Consider the following 22,502-nt stretch of genomic DNA (forward strand, 5'->3'; position numbering starts at 1 on the left):
CTGGGTAAAGTAACATGTATGAATCATGGTTACTAAGGTCAGAACAGAACTACTGGGTAAAGTAACATGTATGTGTTACTAAGGTGAATGGCGTATGATCTGTTACTCTCCTCCAGAACAGAACTTGTGTTTTGTAACAGTATGAATCATGGATTTTACTAATTTTAAGCCTCAACAGAACTACTGAGATACACAAAACAATGAAGCAATGGTTACTAAGGTCAGAACAGGCTGCTGGTTAAAATCAATGGAATCATGGTTACTAAGGTCAGAACAGAATCAGGTAAAGTAACCTATGAATCATGGGAACTAAGGTCAGAACAGGCTGGGTAAGAGTAACATGTATGAGATGGTTACTAAGGTCAGAACAGAACTAATGGGACAGAGTATGAATCATGGTTACTAAGTGAACAGAACTAGCTGCAAAGTAACATTTCTGGGAATTTGTTTTAAGTCAAAACAGAACTCTATTAAAGAACCAGTACTGAATCATGGTTGATCACAGGTCAGAACAGAACTGTGGTGTAATACATATAGTTACAACAGAACATTCTCACACATACACAGAACTACACACACATGAACATGTACACAGGTCAGAACATAACTACACATACACACACGCATGTGAATCATGGTTACACAAGGTCAGAACAGAACACACACAAACAACATGTATGAATCATGGTTACTAAGGTCAGAACAGAACTACTGGGTAAAGCGATGTGTGTGAATGGCGTATGATCTGTCCCTCTCCTCCAGCAGGACCTTGTGTTTTGTACAGTCACGTGACACAGCGAGATTTTATCCTGTATTTTAAGCCTCATTCAGAACTGAGAGATACACAAAACAATGAAAGCAATTTTCTGAGAAGGCTGCTGGTTAAAATCAATGGCACATGATTGCACAAAACATCAGGGCCTTACCTATAAGTCATGGGAAGAAAGGTGAGATCAGGCTGGCAGAGTATCCCCCCTGTATGAGATGGTGTGTGAGGCCAACTAGGACAGAGTGCTCGGCAGTGAGGAGGGACAGCTGCAGAGGCCATTTGTGGGCTTTGTTTTTAGAAAACCATCCCTCTATTAGAACCAGTACTTCCTTGTTGATCACAGCTGTATACCTGTGGTGTAATACATATAGACACACACACTTTTCCATTCTTACCTCACGGTGTGCATATAGAACTGCCATATTACAGTGATACGTCTCAGGAAGTGGTCATCATTGTGATGGATAGGACAGGATGACAACAGGACTACCAACACATAGGATGGATTAGGATAAATACAATACTTATATTATAATATGGGTCTTGTGTTGTTTTCGGTATTCCCTCAACACTAAGATCATAAGAGAACCTAATACCTATTTTTTAAAATTAAAAATCGCACTGTTAGTTTGGGCCAAAAGTTTCACGGTAACGTCTACTACACCTGTTGTATCCCGATCATGCGACAAAAACGTGATTTGATTTGATCTACTATGGGACACAGGCAATCGATTTGATTTAAGAACGATATAACTGTCTTGTCCTAGCACAAGCTTTAAAGGAATAAAAAAAGCAATAGAATCCTTTTTGACATACACCTCTTGAACAATATTAATGATCTCTTTCCAACATGCCAGCACGGCCCAACATTCACACTCTCCTCTTCCTGCTGTGTGCGTTCTGTAATTACTCGTGTATGATATTCAGTAGCTGCCAAGAATCCAGACACCCACATCAGTCTGCCAGTCACCTCGACGGACTGTAGTTTGTAAACGGGCTTGTCAGAAGAGGAGTTGGTAGGCAGAAAGAGAGAGCGCGTGTAAGGAGCTTCGCAGTTTTGTTGGTGGCACCCCTCCCCTCAGCGCGCGGTGAGCGTTTCACCCTATCCGGTGACGGTGCTCGTTTGTAATTCCTGCGCTCTTTCGCTAGAGACTTCTCGCAGTCGCAGTTGTCTTCCCTTGTGCTCTGTCGCCGTTCGCTGTCGTCGTGCGCGACGAACGGTGGTTGACGTTTATCGTGACAGCGAACGAACAAGACGGAATATAATTTAGCCGAGCCGGAGAGCTTTGCTTTGTTGGCGACGGAGGAACAAGGACATCTGACGCGACAGTCTCAACCGCTCTGAGTTCGGGTGTGTGCAGGCTGTAGGAATGCGGGATAGAAGTCAACGGTGAGTAGGCTAGTTAGTGTATGATACACTTTTATGGGTTTCCCTCTGTAACTGGGATGGTTATGCAATGTGTAGCCTAGGCTATTTATGTGCGTCTTTTGGCTTCCAGAGATTGGCTATTGACGGAGAGATGGGCTATTCCCTCTCCTTTGAGTGTTTAATGCTAGACCAGAAACCATATACATATTACAGAACATTATGTACAAACTACTGGGATTAAAGCTTTATTATAATGGGCTGCTTAAAATACTCATTATGTAGATACATGTCTCCCTAAACTTTTCTCTTTCGATTTATTTAACTTTGAATGTTCTTTTGCTTTCCCTCTATACAGTAAAAACACCTGCGTTTCCCTGACAACATGACAACAACAGATCTGAACCTGACATCCCTCCTGAACGTGTCTGATCTCCACAAGGCAACACAGGGGGGATGTTCCCTGACCGGGACAGGCTTCCAGTTCTACTATCTGCCCACCGTGTACATCCTGGTGTTCGTCACCGGCCTGGTGGGGAACAGTCTGTCCATCTGGATGTTTGTCTGCCACATGAGACCCTGGAGCAGCATCTCTGTGTACATGTTTAACCTGGCTCTGGCCGACTTCTGCTACGTCCTCTCCCTGCCCTTCCTCATCTTCTACTACTTTAATAAGACCGACTGGATATTCGGGGACGTTCTCTGCCGACTGCAGAGGTTTATATTCCACGTCAATCTGTACGGCAGCATCCTGTTCCTGACCTGTATCAGTGTCCACAGGTACACAGGAGTGGTCCACCCGCTCAAGTCTCTGGGAAGGCTCAAGAAGAAGAACGCCGTGCTGACCAGCGCCCTGGTCTGGGTCGTGGTCATAGCGAGTATCTCTCCCATCCTCTACTACTCTAGGACGGGGCAGAAACGGAACGCCACCACGTGCTACGACACGACCACGGAGGATGAGCTGCCGGGTTACTTCATCTATAGCATGTGTTTGACCGTGTTCGGCTTCTGCATCCCCTTCATCATAATCCTGGGTTGCTATGGGATGATCGTCAAGGCGCTGATCTGTAACGACATGAACAACGGCCCGTTGCGGCGTAAGTCCATCCACCTGGTGATTATCGTGCTGGCCGTGTTCGCTGTGTCCTACCTGCCCTTTCACGTGATGAAGAACCTGAACATGCGAGCCCGGCTGTACTTCCAGGTCCCGGACATGTGTGACTTTAATAACCGGGTGTACGCCACCTACCAGGTGACGCGGGGGCTGGCCAGCCTCAACAGCTGTGTGGACCCGGTCCTCTACTTCCTGGCTGGGGACACGTTCAGGAGGAAGTTGTCCAGAGCTACTATAAAACAATCCAAGAAGGGGGAGCTCCCACTGCAGTCGAAGAGTGAAGAGACGGCGCTCAACAGCCTGCCGGAGTATGTCAAGAACAGAGATGGACAGTTCTGAGAGAGATCTCGTTCCTGGTCTTGGTCTCTGGTCCGCGTGGTCCGTCTGAACCTCGTACAGGGGTTTTGTGTGAAAACGTACTGTGTATTGGTGCTGTGGACCTCGCAGACTGTGTGCACTGTGGATAGAACAGTCCGGGCGGGAATGTGACAAAGCTGACGATAAAAGTTTGTGTCTCTGTAATGCTTATCACTAGCTAGGTATTTTCTGAATGTGAACCAAGTGCTCATCCATCCATAACCAGACATAAGGAGAAGGTCAATAGCTTGATCTCCTGTTAACAACTGCCCCCTTGTTCCTCTATCGAACCAATGCTAATGTGTTTGTAATGGAGAGAGAGGGCTCTGCTAGCCACCCAGTGGATGCTTCATAATCACTACCTCTTAGCAGGTAGACAGTGGTGGCTGAGGCTAGGTGAGACACCAGGGATGACTGAGATCTATTACCAAGAGCCTGGGCCTTATGCCTGCTCTGTGGAGGTTGACATACAGAGATTATAATGCACTATGAATGCTCTGAGTGGCTTTTCTCAGACTGCTACAAATGGAATGAACACCAGTACAGTCAGTATATCACTATGGCGTGCGCTGTGTGTCCATGGTCTATCTATTCTACATAATATGAAGGGACTATACTAGTCTCATGTGAATATGACACTATACTGTAATATACTGTAAATACAGTAATATACTGTTATATACAGTAATATACTGTTATATACAGTAATATACTGTAATATACTGTAAATACAGTAATATACTGATATATACAGTAATATACTGTAATGTACTGTAAATACAGTAATATACTGATATATACAGTAATATACTGTAATGTACTGTAAATACAGAAATATACTGATATATACAGTAATATACTGTAATATACTGTAAATACAGTAATATACTGATATATACAGTACTATACTGTAATATACTATAAATACAGTAATATACTGATATATACAGTAATATACTGTAATGTACTGTAAATACAGTAATATACTGATATATACAGTAATATACTGTAATGTACTGTAAATACAGTAATATACTGATATATACAGTAATATACTGTAATGTACTGAATGTGTGTTGTAGTTGTACTGTACAGTTTATGTTGTTATTGTTTTTTGTTTTTATTATTGCATGAGTCCAGTGTAATTATCGGAAGGCAATTTACCAATGAAAAATCACGGCAGACGTTTTCTATGAAGTGTTGAACTGTTTATATGCAGGTGACCATATGATTTAAATCAAACGTTACTTGATGTGTAAAACAGCCATATTGACTTTTTTTGGGGAGGATTGTTAAACCCAATGAAATGTTTTTCACCTCTCAGTGTTCTGTACACATAAAATTAATACTTCAATCTCTTTAGCCACCTTGGTAGGTGGAGAAAATCAACTTAAAACCTGGAACTATGTATGTTGTGCTATGTATCTGATTATCATCTTTCTAGTTGAGCCATTTTCTGACTGTTCCTGAACTGGGCAGCAACTCTAGCAGTTCCACAGATGTTCATAGTATAATATTGTATGTGGATTGACTGATAATAGCATTAAATGCACAAGTTACCCCCATCCATATTATTGAGAGGTATGTAGACCTGATGAGGAAGTGGATGATATGATCATATCTGCCTTTTATAGAAATCCGTGGGACTGCACATTTGCTGCTCAGGTCAGGGGTCATGTAGGAGCACACAGTTGCCCTGAAGTTGTACAGCATTTGGGGGTCAGTTGTGAATGTGTGAATAAACGTTTTATATAAAACATGTTCAAAGTTATCAGATGTATTCTTTTTTTTCTACCCAAGTATCTGTCTGTCTGTCTGTCTGTCTGTCTGTCTGTCTGTCTGTCTGTCTGTCTGTCTGTCTGTCTGTCTGTCTGTCTGTCTGTCTGTCTGTCTGTCTGTCTGTCGCTCTGTCTGTCGGTCTGTCTGTCTGTCTGTCTGTCTGTCTGTCTGTCTGTCTGTCTGTCTGTCTGTCTGTCTGTCTGTCTGTCTGTCTCACTCTCTGTCTCGCTCTCTCTTTCTGTCTCTGTCCAGTCTCTCTCTCTCTCTCTCTCTCTCTCTCTCTCTCTCTCTCTCTCTCTCTCGCTCACTCTTTCTGTCTCTGTCTCTTTGTCTCTGTCCAGTCTCTCTCTCTCTCTGTTTCGCTCACTCTCTCTGTCTCTTTCTCTGTCTTGCTCTCTCTTTCTGTCTCTCTGTCTCTGTCCAGCCTCTCTCTCTCTCTGTCTTGCTCACTCTTTCTGTCTCTGTCTCTTTGTCTCTGTCCAGTCTCTCTCTCTCTCTCTCTCTCTCTGTCTCGCTCACTCTTTCTGTCTCTGTCTCTTTGTCTCTGTCCAGTCTCTCTCTCTCTCTCTCTCTCTCTCTCTCTGTTTTGCTCACTCTCTCTGTCTCTGTCTCTGTCTCTTTCTCCCTGCTGTATATGTTGCCATTTCTCAGTTTAAGCAGCCTTATCCCCTGTTAATCGTTCCAAAGGGCTTTCCTGATTATTTGATAAATTGCTTTAGTACACTGGATCCAATTCATCTTGTCTTGGCCTTTTCTCAAACTCGCCGTGACAAAGATCTGACGTAGTGGATCAAAGTTTAGAGTAACTTTATTTTCTGCTTCCACCAATTAGCAATAATTCAATGAGTTGTGTTGTATTGTACTGCACTGTTTATCCAGCTTATGGCTGTTATGTATGTGAATGGCACTGACACTGAAGCGTTATCCTGCAGAGATCTATTCAAACCCTTAGAGTTCCACCTCTTTCCCTGCAGCCTGTTGACTTTCCTTTTAGAACAGCTGGGAACGAGGGACGAATAAAGAGTGGCACCTTTTTCTCTCCTTCTTGGCGTTTCCAAAGACATCCTTTGTGTGGGAGACAAAGGGACTGGAGTTATTGATGCTGGGAGTGTTGACATCCTGTCACCAGGACCCCAGGTTTATGTTTCTGTGGTGGGAGTGTTGACATCCTGTCACCAAGACCCCAGGTTTATGTTTCTGTGGTGGGAGTGTTGACATCCTGTCACCAGGACCCCAGGTTTATGTTTCTGTGGTGGGAGTGTTGACATCCTGTCACCAGGACCCCAGGTTTATGTTTCTGTGGTAGGAGTGTTGACATCCTGTCACCAGGACCCCAGGTTTATGTTTCTGTGGTGGGAGTGTTGACATCCTGTCACCAGGACCCCAGGTTTATGTTTCTGTGGTGGGAGTGTTGACATCCTGTCACCAGGACCCCAGGTTTATGTTTCTGTGGTGGGAGTGTTGACATCCTGTCACCAGGACCCCAGGTTTATGTTTCTGTGGTGGGAGTGTTGACATCCTGTCACCAGGACCCCAGGTTTATGTTTCTGTGGTGGGAGTGTTGACATCCTGTCACCAGGACCCCAGGTTTATGTTTCTGTGGTGGGAGTGTTGACATCCTGTCACCAGGACCCCAGGTTTATGTTTCTGTGGTGGGAGTGTTGACATCCTGTCACCAGGACCCCAGGTTTATGTTTCTGTGGTAGGAGTGTTGACATCCTGTCACCAGGACCCCAGGTTTATGTTTCTGTGGTGGGAGTGTTGACATCCTGTCACCAGGACCCCAGGTTTATGTTTCTGTGGTGGGAGTGTTGACATCCTGTCACCAGGACCCCAGGTTTATGTTTCTGTGGTGGGAGTGTTGACATCCTGTCACCAGGACCCCAGGTTTATGTTTCTGTGGTAGGAGTGTTGACATCCTGTCACCAGGACCCCAGGTTTCTGTGGTGGAAGGGCACAGGAAGCCAACAGATTTCACCGAACTGGTCATATGAATAGAAACAGACTTTGATTTCCTGGCTAGCTGTGTGGTTGGTATTGTTGATTGGAAATCTGTGTGTGGGCGGGGGCACTAGAAATATTATGCAAACAGGTGGTTGTTGTTGTTATTGTGATATTTAGTATTGGTTGTCATAGAGAGGAGTGTGTTTGCGTATGTGGGTTCTTCCAGGTGTGTGTACTGGACTGTGTGGTTGGCAGAAAAGCTATAGTGCTCAAATAGGAAATCTCTTGGCTGGACAGACAATAGAAGTCTTGAAAGATAATGTGCTGAAGCACGAACGCCTAATATCCTGTCATATTGTTTCTCCTCTCCCTCCTCTCTTTCCTCTGTCTCCTCTCCCTCCTCTCTTTCCTCTGTCTCCTCTCCCTCCTCGCTTTCCTCTGTCTCTCCCTCTTCCTCTCTTTCCTCTGTCTCCTCTCCCTCTTCCTCTCTTTCCTCCTTCTCCTCTCCCTCTTCCTCTCTTTTATCCTTCTCCTCTCCCTCTTCATCTCTTTCCTCCTTCTCCTCTCCCTCTTCCTCTCTTTTATCCTTCTCCTCTCCGTCTTCATCTCTTTCCTCCTTTTCCTCTCCCTCTTCCTCTCTTCCTCCCTTTCCTCTGTCTCCTCTCCCTCCTCCTCTCTTCCTCCCTTCCCTCTGTCTCCTCTCCCTCCTCCTCTCTTCCTCCCTTCCCTCTGTCTCCTCTCCCTCCTCCTCTCTTCCTCCCTTCCCTCTGTCTCCTCTCCCTCCTCCTCTCGTCCTCCCTTCCCTCTGTCTCCTCTCCCTCCTTCTGTCCTCCTTCCCTCTGTCTCCTCTCGTCCTCCCTTCCCTCTGGTAGTCTCCCTCTCCCTCCTCCTCTCTTCCTCCCTTCCCTCTGTCTCCTCCCTCCTCCTCTCCCTCCTTCCCTCTGTCTCCTCTCCCATCCTGTCACCAGGACCCCAGGTTTCTGTGGTGGAAGTCCTCCCTTCCCTCTGTCTCCTCTCCCTCCTCCTCTCGCCTCCCTTCCCTCTGAACTGGTCATATGTCCTCCCTAGAAACAGACTTTGATTTCCCTGGCTAGCTGTGTGGTTGGTCCCTTTGTTGATTCCCTCTGTCTCCTCTCCTCCTCTCTCCTTCCTCCCTTCCCTCTGTCTCCTCTCCCTCCTCCTCTCCTTCTTCCCTTCCCTCTGTCTCCTCTCCAGGTCCTCCCTTCCCTCTGTCTCCTCTCCCTCCTCCTCTCCTTCTTCCCTTCCCTCTGTCTCCTCTCCCTCCTCCTCTCATCCTCCCTTCCCTCTGTCTCCTCTCCCTCCTCCTCGTTGTCCTGGGCGGGGGCACTCCCTCTGAAATATTATGCCTTCCAGGTGGTTGTTGTTGTTATTGTGATATTTAGTATTGGTTGTCTCCCTTCCCTCTGTCTCCTCTCCCTCCTCCTCTCGTCCTCCCTTCCCTCTGTCTCCTCTCCCTCCTCCTCTCGTCCTCCCTTCCCTCTGTCTCCTCTCCCTCCTCCTCTCGTCCTCCCTTCCCTCTGTCTCCTCTCCCTCCTCCTCTCGTCCTCCCTTCCCTCTGTCTCCTCTCCCTCCTCCTCTCGTCCTCCCTTCCCTCTGTCTCCTCTCCCTCCTCCTCTCGTCCTCCCTTCCCTCTGTCCTCCTCTCGTCCTCCCTTCGCTCTGTTCTCCCTTTCCAGGTCCTCTGTCCTCCCTTCCCTCTGTCTCCTCTCCCTCCTGTCCTCCCTTCCCTCTTGTCTCCTCTCCCTCCTCCTCTGTGGTCTGTCCTCCCTTCCCTCTCTCTCCTCTCCCTCCTCCTCTCGTCCTCCCTTCCCTCTGTCTCCTCTCTCTTTTCTTCTCCGTCTCAATTCCTCCATTCCTCCACCTCATTACTCCTTATAGTGCTCCTCTTTTCTTCCTTTCCCCCTCCTCTTTTTCTCCCTTCCCTCTGTCTCCTCTCCCTCCTCCTCTCGTCCTCCTTCCCTCTGTCTCCTCTGGCTCTCCTCCTCTAGTCCTCCCTTCCCTCTGTCTCCTCTCCCTCCTGAAGCTCCCTTCCCTCTGTCTCCTCTCCCTCCTCCTCCTCCTCTTTCCCTCTGTCTCCTCTCCCTCCTCCTCTCTTCCTCCCTCCTCTCCCTCCTCTGTCTCCTCTCCCTCTCCCTTCCCTCTGTCTCCTCTGTCTCCTCCTCTCGTCCTCCCTTCCCTCTGTCTCCTCTCCCTCCTCCTCTCGTCCTCCCTTCTGTCTCCTCTCCCTCCTCCTCTCGTCCTCCCTGTCTCCCTCTCCTCTCGTCTCCCTTCCCTCTGTCTCCTCTCTCTCCTCCTCTCCTCTCCTCCTCCTCTCGTCCTCCCTTCCCTCTGTCTCCTCTCCCTCCTCCTCTCGTCCTCCCTTCCCTCTGTCTCCTCTCCTCCTCCTCTCGTCCTCCCTTCCCTCTTGTCTCCTCTCCCTCCTCTCTCGTCCTCCTTCCTCTGTCTCTCCTCCTCTCGTCCTCCCTTCCCTCTCTCTCCTCTCCTCTCCTTTCCTCCTTCCCTCTGTCTCCTCTCTCTTTTCCTCCTCTTTTATCCTTCTCCACCCTCTCCTTTCTTCATCTCTTTCCTCCTTTTTCTTCCTTTCCCCCTCCTTTTCTCCCTTCCTCTGTCTCCTTCCCTCCTCCTCTCGTCCTCCCTTCCCTCTGTCTCCTCTCTCTCCTCCTCCGTCCTCCCTTCCCTCTGTCTCCTCTCCCTCCTCCTCTTCCTCCCTTCCCTCTGTCTCCTCTCTCCTCCTCTCATCTCCTTTTCTGTCTCCTCTTCCTCCTCTCGTCCTCCCTTCCCTCTCTCCTCTCCTCCTCCTCTCGTCCTCCCTTCCCTCTGTCTCCTCTCCCTCCTCCTCTCGTCCTCCTTCCCTCTGTCTCCTCTCCCTCCTCCTCTCTCCTCCCTTCCCTCTCTCTTGTCCTCCCTTCCCTCTGTCTCCTCTCCCTCCTCCTCTCTTCCTCCCTCTGTCTCCTCTCCCTCCCCTCTGTCTCCCTCCCTCTGTCCTCTCCCTCCTCCTCTCGTCCTCCCTTCCCTCTGTCTCCTCTCTCTCCTCCTCTCGTCCTCCTTCCCTCCTCCCTTCCCTCTGTCCTCCCTTCCCTCTGTCTCCTCTCCCTCCTCCTCTCCTTCTTCCCTTCCCTCTGTCTCCTCTCCCTCCTCCTCCCTCTGTCTCCTCTCCCTCCTCCCTTCCCTTCCCTCTGTCTCCTCTCCCTCCTCCTCTCCCTCCCTTCCCTTCCCTCTGTCCTCCCCTCCCTCCTCCCTCTCCTCCCTTCCCTCGTCTCCTCTCCCTCCTCCTCTCGTCCTCCCTTCCCTCTGTCTCCTCTCCCTCCTCCTCTCGTCCTCCCTTCCCTCTGTCTCCTCTCCCTCCTCCTCTCCTTCCTCCCTTCCCTCTCTGTCTCCTCTCTCCTCTCCCTTCCCTCTGTCTCCTCTCCCTCCTCCCTTTCCCTCTGTCTCCTCTCCCTCCTCCTCTCGTCCTCCCTTCCCTCTGTCTCCTCTCCCTCCTCCTCTCCTTCCTCCCTTCCCTCTGTCTCCTCTCCCTCCTCCTCTCGTCCTCCCTTCCCTCCTTCTCCCTCTCCTCTCGTCCTCCCTCCCTCTGTCTCCTCCCTCCTCCTCTCCTTCCCTCTGTCTCCTCTCCCTCCCTTCGTCCTCTGTCTCCTCTCCCTCCCTCTGTCTCTCCCTCCTCCTCTCGTCCTCCCTTCCCCTGTCTCCTCTCCCTCCTCCTCGTCCTCCCTTCCCTCTGTCTCCTCTCCTCCTCCTCTCGTCCTCCCTTCCTCTGTCTCCCTCCCTCCTCCTCTCGTCCTCCTCCCTCTGTCTCCTCTCCCTCCTCCTCTCGTCCTCCCTTCCCTCTGTCTCCTCTCCCTCCTCCTCTCGTCCTCCCTTCCCTCTGTCTCCTCTCCCTCCTCCTCTCGTCCTCCTTCCTCTGTCTCCTCCCTCCCTCCTCTCCTCCTCCCTTCCCTCCTCCTCTCCCTCCTCCTCTCGTCCTCCCTTCCCTCTGTCTCCCTCCCTCTGTCTCCTCTCCTCCTCCTCGTCCTCCCTTCCCTCTGTCCTCCCTCCTCCCTCTGTCTCCCTCCTCCCTCCCCTGTCCTCTCCCTCCTCCTCTCGTCCTCCCTTCCCTCTGTCTCCTCTCCCTCCTCCTCTCGTCCTCCCTTCCCTCTGTCTCCTCTCCCTCCTCCTCTCGTCCTCCCTTCCCTCTGTCTCCTCTCCCTCCTCCTCTCGTCCTCCCTTCCCTCTTGTCTCCTCTCCCTCCTCCTCTCGTCCTCCCTTCCCTCTGTCTCCTCTCCCTCCTCCTCTCGTCCTCCCTTCCCTCTGTCTCCTCTCTCTTTTCTTCTCCCGTCTCATTTGATTCCTCCATTCCTCCACCTCATTACTCCTTTCCCCCTCCTCTTTTTCTTCCTTTCCCCCTCCTCTTTTTCTTCCTTTCCCCCTCCTCTTTTTCTTCCTTTCCCCCTCCTCTTTTTTTCCCCCTCCTCTTTTTCTTCCTTTCCTCCTCCTTTTTCTGGCACTGTCAGCTTTCCCTGGGTGCCAGTAAGAGAATGGCAAGGTGGGGTGTTGGTGAGGGTGTGGGGGATGGTAGACAGAAGATGGACAGCAAGGGGTAAGAAGGGAGGTAGCGGGAGGGAGACATGGGTAACAAAGTTCTCTCTATCTAGAGGACAAACGGGCAGGCAGTGAACCCCAGTGTGTGTGTGTGTCTCCAGAGGACAAACTGGCAGGCAGTGTGTGTGTGTGTGTGTGTCTCCAGAGTACAAAGGGGCAGGCAGTGAACCCCAGTGTTTGTGTGTCTCCAGAGGACAAGCAGCGGGACCCCAGAGGGTAATTATTGTCTGGACAGGCCTGGTGAAATATGGCACAGCAGCGTTCATATACGATGTGAGGTGGCACAGCAGTATTTATTAAGGAGCAGCCTGTGTCTGTCTGCTGGGGACACAGCCCGGGTGTGTTCATGTGATAATCACAGAACCTTGAATTTAAAGTAGAAACAGAACGGCTAGTTCAAACAGTCCCCAAACTGTTTTGAGCTTTGACTCACCGAAAGTACTGTTGAATGTCACCGTGACCCATCTGACTGGAAACAGAAGCACCTAACAGGACAGGACCTAACAGGACAGGACCTAACAGGACAGGACCTAACAGGACAGGACCTAACAGGACAGGACCTAACAGGACAGGACCTAACAGGACAGGACCTAACAGGACAGGACCTAACAGGACAGGACCTAACAGGACAGGACCTAACAGGACAGGACCTAACAGGACAGGACCTAACAGGACAGGACCTAACAGGACAGCACCTAACAGGACAGCACCTAACAGGACAGGACCTAACAGGACAGGACCTAACAGGACAGGACCTAACAGGACAGCACCTAACAGGACAGGACCTAACAGGACAGCACCTAACAGGACAGGACCTAACAGGACAGGACCTAACAGGACAGGACCTAACAGGACAGGACCTAACAGGACAGGACCTAACAGGACAGCACCTAACAGGACAGGACCTAACAGGACAGGACCTAACAGGACAGGACCTAACAGGACAGGACCTAACAGGACAGGACCTAACAGGACAGCACCTAACAGGACAGGACCTAGCCCAACACACCCAACACAGATCCACCATTTGGGAGACAATGAGATGTAACACAGTGAGGAACAACAAACATTGAATTCTGTTCACTGTTGGACATCTCTAATCATCTTGAGGCAAAAGCTGAGTTGAACAATCAGATCAGTATTATACACTATATATTAGAGGTCGACCGATTATTATTTTTTTCAACGCCGATACCGATTATTGGAGGACCAAAAAAGCCGATACCGATTAATCGGACGATTTTTATTTATTTATTTGTAATAATGACAATTACAACAATACTGAATGAACACTTATTTTAACTTAATATAATACATCAATAAAATCAATTTAGCCTCAAATAAATAATGAAACATGTTCAATTTGGTTTAAATAATGCAAAAACGAAGTGCTGGCAAAACGCCCGTGCTGTTTGAATCAATGTTTACTCACCTGCTTCTGCCTACCACCGCTCAGTCAGATACTTAGATACTTGTATGCTTGTATGCTCAGTCAGATTATATGCAACGCAGGACACACTAGATAATATCTAGTAATATCATCAACCATGTGTAGCTAACTAGTGATTATCACTGATTGCTTTTTATAAGATAAGTTTAATGCTAGCAATTTACCTTGGCTTACTGCATTCGCGTAACAGGCAGTCTCCTTGCGGAGTGCAACGAGAGAGAGGCAGGTGGTTATTGCGTTGGACTAGTTAACTGTAAGGTTGCAAGATTGGATCCCCCAAGCTGACAAGGTGAAAATCTGTCGTTCTGCCCCTGAACAAGGCAGTTAACCCACCGTTCCTAGGCCATCATTGAAAAAAAAAAAGTTCTTAACTGACTTGACTAGTTAAATAAAGGTATATATTTTTTTTAAATTGGCAAATCGGCGCCCAAAAATACCGATTTCCGATTGGTATCAAAACTTCCGATTGTTATGAAAACAACCTAATTAATCGGCCAATCCGATTAATCGGTCGACCTCTACTATATATACAGTATGTGGAATGTGGAAACCCCCTACAAATTAGTGGATCCGGCTCCTCTTGTGTATACAATCGAGCAGCCAGCCATGCAATCTCCATAGACAAACATTGGCAGTAGAATGGCCTTACTGAAGAGCTCAGTGACTTTCAACATGGCACCGTCAAAGGATGTCACCTTTCCAACATGTCAGTTCGTTAAGTTTTTGTTTTGCTAGAGCTGCACCGGTCAACTGTAAGTGCTCTAATTGTGAAGTGGAATCGTCTCGGAGCAACAACGGCTCAACTGTGAAGTGGTAGGCCACACAAGCTCACAGAATAGGACTGCCGAGTGCTGAAGTACTTCAGCACGTAAAACTCTCCTGTCCTCGTTTTTCACACTCACTACCAAGTTCCAAACTGCCTCTGGAAGCAGTCAGCACAAGAACTGTTCATCGGAAGCTTTGTGAAATGGGTTTTCCATGGCCGAGCAGCCACACACAAGCCTAAGATCACCATGCGCAATGCCAAGCGTCGGCTGGAGTTGTGTAAAGCTCGCTGCCGTTGGGCTTTGGAGCAGTGGAAACACATTCTCTGGTGTGATGAATCACGCTGCACCTTCTGGCAGTCTGACAGCCAAATCTGGGTTTGGTGATGCAAGGAGAATGCTACCTTCCCCAATGCATCGTGCCAACTGTAAAGTTTGGTGGAGGAGGAATAATGGCCTGGGGCTGTTTTTCATGGTTTGGGCTAGGCCCCTTCATTTCAGTGAAGGGAAATCTTAACGCTACAGCATACAATGACATTCTAGACAATTCTGTGGTTTCAACTTTGTGGCAAAAGTTTGGAGAAGGCCCTTTCCTGTTTCAGCATGGCCGTGTCCCTGTGCACAAAGCGAGGTCAATACAGAAATTGTTTGTCGAGATTGTTGTGGAAGACCTTGACTGCCCTGACCTCACCCCATTGAACACCTTTGGGATGAATTGGAATGCTGACTGTGATCCAGGACTAATCGCCCAACATTTACATTTAAGTCACTTAGCAGACGCTCTTAAACATCAGTGCCCGACCTCACTAATACTCTTGTGGCTAAATGGAAGCAGTCCATTCAGCCAGCAGCAGCAATGTCCCAGCAGCAATTTTCCAACATCTAGTGGAAAGCCTTCCTCAGAAGAGTGGAGGCTGTTATAGCAGCAAAGGGGGGGGCAACTCCATATTAATGCCCATGATTCTGGAGTGAGATGTTGGACGAGCAGGTGTCCACATACTTTTTTCACCTTTTAAACCCGTTGTCCTCATGGATCAATACAAGGCACCAGGTTATTAGCCAAATAAAATGGGTTTTTGATTTAAAGCATGACTCTGTCAGTAAATCACGCATTAGGAGAGCTCTAGTAAAACGCTGACTCATATAGGAGATAATGGTCTGTTACATCATTACTCATAATGTAACATTCCTAACCTCAGGAATGGCTTCAACCCAGTTACTTTATTTCAGGCATCCTGGCTACGTTTACACTGGAAGCCTTATTCTGATCTTTTGCCCAACAATTGGCAAAAGGTCTGATCTGATTTATCAAAAGACAAATAATTAGGCAAAAGATCAGAATTGGACTGCCTGTGTAAACACAGCCTATGTATGCTGCTGGCATACCACCTCCAGTGTCAGTTCAGTTGGTTCAGTGTGTCTGGCTGCCAACGACTGAAAGCTCTTTTGATTGGACCTTTTTTTCTTTTTATAGAATAGATATCCTGTTTCCTGACCAGCTCACGGAAACACTTTTGTTTACTCTCTCACCGGTCTTCTGTTTGATTTACTATTGCTGTGTGTGTGTGTGTGTGTGTGTGTGTGTGTCTGTGTGTGTGTGTGTGTGTGTGTGTGTGTGTGTGTGTGTGTGTGTGTGTGTGTGTGTGTGTGTGTGTGTGTGTGTGTGTGTGCGTGCGTGCGTGCGTGCGTGCGTGTCTGTGTGTGTGTGTGTGTGTGTGTGTGTCTGTGTGTGTGTGTGTCTGTGTGTGCACATGCATTTTGCGTGCATTTTGGGAAGTGATGCCATTTTATTTTAGTTTGATATATTTGCTCAGTGTGTTAGCTATTGTCCAATGTTTAAATTTGGCATGCAGTATCTTACACACTACATATACACTTGTCATCCTACTGGCTTGAAGCCACAGAGCTAGAAGCCACAGAGCTTGATCTGTCACCTAACTGGCTAGAAGCCACAGAGCTAGAAGCCACAGAGCTAAAAGCCACAGAGCTTGATCTCAAATCAAATCAAAGTTTATTTGTCACATGCACCGAATACAACAGGTGTAGGTAGACCTTACAGTGAAATGCTTACTTACAAGCCCGAACCAACAGTGCAGTTTTAAGAAAATACCCACAAAAAAGTAAGAAATAAAAGTAACAAATAATTAAAGAACAGCAGTAAAATAACAATGTGGAGGTTATATACAGGGTATTACGGTACAGAGTCAATGTGGAGGCTATATACAGGGTATTACGGTACAGAGTCAATGTGGAGGCTATATACAGGGAGTACCAGTACAGAGTCAATGTGGAGGCTATATACAGGTGGTACCAGTGCAGAGTCAATGTAGAGGCTATATACAGGGGGTAACAGTACAGAGACAATGTGGAGGCTATATACAGGGGGTACCAGTACAGAGTCAATGTGAGGCTATATACAGGGGGTACCAGTACAGAGTCAATGTGGAGGCTATATACAGGGGGTACCAGTACAGAGTCAATGTGGAGACTAAATACAGGGGATACCAGTACAGAGTCAATGTGAGGCTATATACAGGGGGTACCAGTACAGAGTCTATGTGGAGGCTATATACAGGGGGTAACCGTACAGAGTCAATGTGGATGCTATATACATGGGGTACCAGTACAGAGTCAATGTGGAGGCTATATACAGGTGGTACCAGTGCAGAGTCAATGTAGAGGCTATATACAGGGGGTAACAGTACAGAGACAATGTGGAGGCTATATTCAGGGGGTACCAGTACAGAGTCAATGTAGAGGCTATATACAGGGGGTAACAGTACAGAGACAATGTGGAGGCTATATTCAGGGGGTACCAGTACAGAGTCAATGTGGAGACTAAATACAGGGGATACCAGTACAGAGTCAATGTGAGGCTATTTACAGGAGGTACCAGTACAGAGTCAATGTGCGAGGGCACCTGTTTAGTCGAGGTAATTGAGGTAATATGTACATGTTGGTAGAGTTATTAAAGTGACTATGCAAACATAGTACAGAGAGTAGCAGCAGCGTAGAAGGGGGCAATGCACATAGTCTGAGTAGCCATTTGTTTAGATGTTCAGGAGTCTCATGGCTTGAGCAGAGAAGCTGTTTAGAATCTTCTTCGACCTTGACTTGGCACACCGGTACCTCTTGCCGTGCAGTAGAAGAGAGAACAGTCTATGACTAGGGTGGCTGGAGTCCTTAACAATTTTTAGGGCCTCTGACACCGCCTGGTATACAGGTCCTGGATGGCAGGAAGCTTGGCCCCAGTGATGTACTGGACCGTACCCACTACCCTCTGTTGTGCCTTGCGGTCGAAGGCCCAGCATTACCATACAAGGCAGTGATGCAACCCGTGAGGATGCTTTCAATGGTGCAGCTGTAGAACCTTTTGAGGATCTGAGGACCCATGCCAAATCTTTTCAGTATCCTGAGGGGAAAAAGGTTTGTCGTGCCCTCTTCACGACTGCATCGATGAGAATGGGGGCGTGCTCGGTGCTCCTTTTCCTGTAGTCCACAATCATCTCCTTTGTCTTGATCACGTTGAGGGAGAGGTTGTTATCCTTGCACCACACAGTCAGGTCTCTGACCTCCTCCCTATCTGCTGTCTCATCATTGTCGGTGATGAGGCCTACAACTGTTGTGTCATCGGCAAACTTAATGATGGTGTTGGAGTCGTACCTGGCCGTGCAGTCATGAGTGAGCACGGATTAAAGTAGGGGACTGAGCATGCACCCCTAAGGGGCCCCCGTGTTGAGGATCAGCGTGGCAGATGTGTTGTTGCCTTCCCTCATCACCTGGGGGCTTCCCATCAGGATGTCCAGGATCTAGTTGCAGAGGGAGATGTTTAGTCCCAGGTTCCTTAGCTTAGTGATGAGCTTTGAGGGCCCTATGGTGTTGAACGCTGAGATGTAGTCAATGAATAGCATTCTCACATAGGTGTTCCTTTTGTCCAGGTGTCAATAGAGATTGCGTCATCTGTGGATCTGCTGGGGCGGAATGCAAATTGGAGTGAGTCTATGGTTTCTTGGATAATGGTGTTGATGTGAGCCATGACCAGCCTTTCAAAGCACTTCATGGCTACATACATGAGTGCCATGGGTCGGAAGTCCTTTAGGCAGGTGACCTTAGTGTTATTGGGCACAGGGACCATGGTGGTCCGCTTGAAACATGTTGGTATTATAGACTCAGACAAGGAGAGTTTGAAAATGTCAGTGAAGACACTTGCCAATTGGTCAGTGCATGCTCTGAGTACACGTCCTGGTAATCTGTCTGGCCCCACGACCTCATGAATGTTGACCTGTTTAACCATTTTGGGATAGGGAGCAGCATTTGGCAGAGTGTCTCAGGCTCGTGACGCGCGCTCCCGACAGAGTTAGCTCTCGTTCCAGTGCTTTTCTTCAGACAAAGGAATTCTCCGGTTGGAACATTATTGATGTTTTATGTTAAAAACATCCTAAAGATTGATTCCATACATCGTTTGACTTGTTTCTACGACCTGTAACGTAACTTTTTGAGTTTTTGTCTGGACGAAGTGCGCACGCCTCATGAATATGGATTATTGGGCTGAACACGCTAACAACAAGTGGCTATTTGGACATAAATGATGGACTTTATGGAATTTTATGGAACAAATCAGTCATTTATTGTCCAACTGGGATTCCTGGGAGTGCCTTCTGATGAAGCTCATCAAAGGTAAGTGAATATTTATAGTGTTATTTCTAATTTCTGATGACTCCAGAATGGCACATATTTCGCTGGCTGGATTGGGCTCTGAGCACCGTCCTCAGATTATGCTTTTTCCGTAAAGTTTTTTTGAAATCTGACATAGCGGTTGCATTAAGGAGAAGTCTATCTTTAATTCTGTGAATAACCCTAGTATATTTTATTAATGTTTACTATGAGTATTTCTGCAAAATCACTGGATGTTTTGGAATCAAAACATTACTGCACGTAACGCGCCAATGTAAACTGAGATTTTTCGATAGAAATATTCACATTATCGAACAAAACATACATGTATTGTGTAACATGATGTCCTATGAGTGTCATCTCATGAAGATCATCAAAGGTTAGTGATTAATTTGATCTATATTTCTGCTTTTTGTGACTCCTATCTTTGGCTGGAAAAATGGCTGTGTTTTTTAAAATTGGCTATGACCTAACATAATCATCTATTGTGCTTTCACTGTAAAGCATTTTTGAAATCGGACACGGTGGGTAGATTAACAAGATTTGTGTCTTTCATTTGCTGTATTGGACTTGTTAATAATGTGTGAAAGTTACATACTTTTAATAAATATTTTTGAATTTCGTGCACTGCCTTTTCAGCAGAATGTTGTCGAGGGGTTCCGCTTGCGGGAACGCCTGCCCTAGAAAGGTCTTACACACATCGGTTGCAGAGAGTGTGATCACACAGTCGTCCGGAACAGCTGATGCTCTCATGCATGTTTCAGTGTTACTTGCCTCGAAGCGAGCATAGAAGTTTTTTAGCTCATCTGGTAGGCTTGTGTCACTGGCCAGCTCTCGACTGTACTGCCCTTTGTAGTGTGTCATAGTTTGCAAGCCCTGCCACAGCTTATCATGAGATACTCTACCTCAGGTGAACAAAACCTTGAGACTTTCTTAGATATCGTGCACCAGCTGTTGTTTGCAAATATACATAGACCTCTACCCCTTGTCTTACCAGAGGCTGCTGTTCTATCCTGCTGATAGAGTGTATAACCCGCCAGCTGTATTTTAAAAATGTCGTCGTTCAGCCACGACTCTGTGAAACATAAGATATTACAGTTTTTAATGTCCCGTTGGAAGGATATACAGTTGAAGTCAGAAGTTTACATACACTTAGGTTGGAGTTATTAAAACTTGTTTTTCAACCACTCCACACATTGTTAACAAACTATAGTTTTGGCAAGTCGGTTAGGACATCTACTTTGTGCATGACACAAGTCATTTTTCCAACAATTGTTAACAGATTATTTCACTTATAATTCACTGAATCACAGTTCCAGTGGGTCAGATGTTTTCATACACTAAGTTGACTGTGCCTTGAAACAGCTTGGAACATTCCAGAAAATGATGTCATGGCTTTAGAAGCTTCTGATAGCCTATTTTACATAATTTGAGTCAATTGTAGGTGCACATGTGGATGTATTTCAAGGCCTACCTTCAAACTCAGTGCCTCTTTGCTTGACATCATGGGAAAATCAAAAGAAATCAGCCAAGACCTCGGAAAAGCAATTGTAGACCTCCACAAGTCTGGTTCATCCTTGGGAGCAATTTCCAAATGCCTGAAGGTACAACGTTTATCTCTACAAACAATAGTACACAAGTATAAACACCATGGGACCACTCAGCCGCCATACTGCTCAGGAAGAAGACGCGTTATGTTTCCTAGAGTTTAACGTACTTTGGTGCGAAAAGTGCAATTCAATCCCAGAACAACAGCAAAGGACCTTGTGAAGATGCTGGAGGAAACAGGTACAAAAGTATCTAGATCCACAGTAAAACGAGTCCTATATCGACATAACCTGAAAGGCAACTCAGCAAGGAAGAAGCAACTGCTCCAAAACCGGCATAAAAAAGCCAGTCTACAGGTTGCAACTGGAGGACAAAGATCGTACTTTTTGGAGAAATGTCCTCTGGTTTGATGAAACAAAAAATAGAACCGTTTGGCCATAATGACCATCGTTATGTTTGGGGGAAAAGGTGGAGGCTTGCAAGCTAAAGAACACCATCCCAACCGTGAAGCACGGGGGTTGCAGCATCATGTTGTGGGGTTGCTTTGGATCGACTGGGGAACTTCACAAAATAGATAGCTTCATGTGGAATGAAAATCACATGGATATATTGAAGCAACATCTCAAGACATCAGTCAGGAAGTTAAAGCTTGGTCACAAATGGGTCTTCCAAATGGACAATGACCCAAGCCTACTTGACCCAAGCCTACTTTCAAAGTTTTGGCAAAATGGCTTAAGGACAACAAAGTCAAGGTATTGGAGTTGCCATCACAAAGCCTTGACCTCAATCCTATAGAAAAATTGTGGGCAGAACTGGAAAAGCGTGTGCAAGTGAGGAGACCTACAAACCTGACTCAGTTACACCAGCTCTGTCAGGAGGAATTGTGGGAAGCTTGTGGAAGGCTACCCCAAACGTTTGACCCAAGTTTAAACAATTTAAAGGCAATGCTACCAAATACTAATTGAGTGTATGTAAACTTCTGACGCACTGGGAATGTGATGAAAGAAAAAAATGCTGAATTAAATCATTCTCTCTACGATTACTCTGACATTTCACATTCTTAAAATAAGTGGTGATCCTAACTGACCTAATACGGGGAATTTTTACTGTGATTAAATGTCAGGAATAGTGAAAACGGAGTTTAAATGTATTTTGCTAAGGTGTATGTAGACTTCTGACTTCAACTGTACATGCTTTTAGTTCGTCCCATTTATTTTCCAGATGGCAAAGGCAGATTAGCCACTCGTCACCTTGATCCCCTCATGGCACGCTGATCTCTGTCTCTTTCTCCTGCAATTGTCGGAGATGAGGGCCTGTTCTAGTGTCTGGAGTAAATCCCTCTTGTCCGACTCATTAAAGAACAATTATTCGTCCAATTCAAAGTGAATAATTGCTGTTCTGATATCCAGAAGCTCTTTTCGGTCATAGGAGATGGTATTAGCAACATTATGTACAAAATAAATTACAAACAATGCGAAAAAACAAACAAAAAAGTTGGTTAAAAGAGCAAATAAAATGGCAGCCATCCTCTCCGGCGCCATCATATGATCTGTCTCCTAACTGGCTTGAAGCCACAGAACTTGATCTGTCACCTGACTGGCTAGAAGCCATAGAGCTCGAAGCCACAGAGCTCAATCTTTATCCTAACTGGCTTGAAGCCACAAGGGTTGATCTGTCTCATAACTTCCATGAAGCGACAGAGATTGATCTGTCACCTAACTGGCTTGAAGCCACAGAATTGGAAGCCACAGAGCCAGAAGCCATAGAGCCAGAAGCCACAGAGTCAGAAGCCACAGAGCCAGAAGCCACAGAGTCAGAAGCCACAGAGTTTGCCTCCTTTCTCTAAGCATACAGCAACTGTTGTTTTCCCATCATTGTGTATAGACACTAGACAGCAATATAACCCATTCTCAACCTGTTGTAGTATGACAAACATGCCAAGACACAGAGCACCCCATCTGTCCTGCTGTGTCTGGTACAGTCTGTCAGTGTAATGACAAGCCAGAGAGTGGTCAGCTGTCATGGCTCTAGTAACTCCTGCTTTGACCCAACCTTCCCAGATTGACTGACAGGTGAGATTCTGTTCAGACGTGTCCTCTGACTGTTAACATAGACCTCTACTGGCCTTGTTCCTACACACAC

The 22,502-nt window shown here is 47.0% G+C and overlaps 1 protein-coding gene and 1 long non-coding RNA gene across 2 annotated transcripts; both read left to right on the top strand.

Moving 5' to 3' along the window:
* Positions 1–1,464: 1,464 nt before the first annotated feature.
* On the top strand, positions 1,465–5,367 carry LOC118379610 (P2Y purinoceptor 1-like). The gene is made up of 2 exons (XM_035766630.2): positions 1,465–2,159; positions 2,494–5,367. Exon 2 carries the CDS (start codon positions 2,521–2,523, stop codon positions 3,586–3,588), a length of 1,068 nt encoding a protein of 355 aa, XP_035622523.2. The 5' UTR covers positions 1,465–2,159; positions 2,494–2,520; the 3' UTR covers positions 3,589–5,367.
* Positions 5,368–5,517: 150 nt separating this feature from the next.
* Positions 5,518–7,434, top strand: LOC127908849 (uncharacterized). The gene is made up of 3 exons (XR_008068714.1): positions 5,518–6,672; positions 6,723–7,072; positions 7,123–7,434. It is a non-coding gene; the product is annotated as an uncharacterized LOC127908849 (long non-coding RNA).
* Positions 7,435–22,502: the final 15,068 nt, after the last annotated feature.

The sequence above is a fragment of the Oncorhynchus keta genome, chromosome 18 (genome assembly GCF_023373465.1).
Source record: "Oncorhynchus keta strain PuntledgeMale-10-30-2019 chromosome 18, Oket_V2, whole genome shotgun sequence".
NCBI lineage: Eukaryota > Metazoa > Chordata > Actinopteri > Salmoniformes > Salmonidae > Oncorhynchus > Oncorhynchus keta.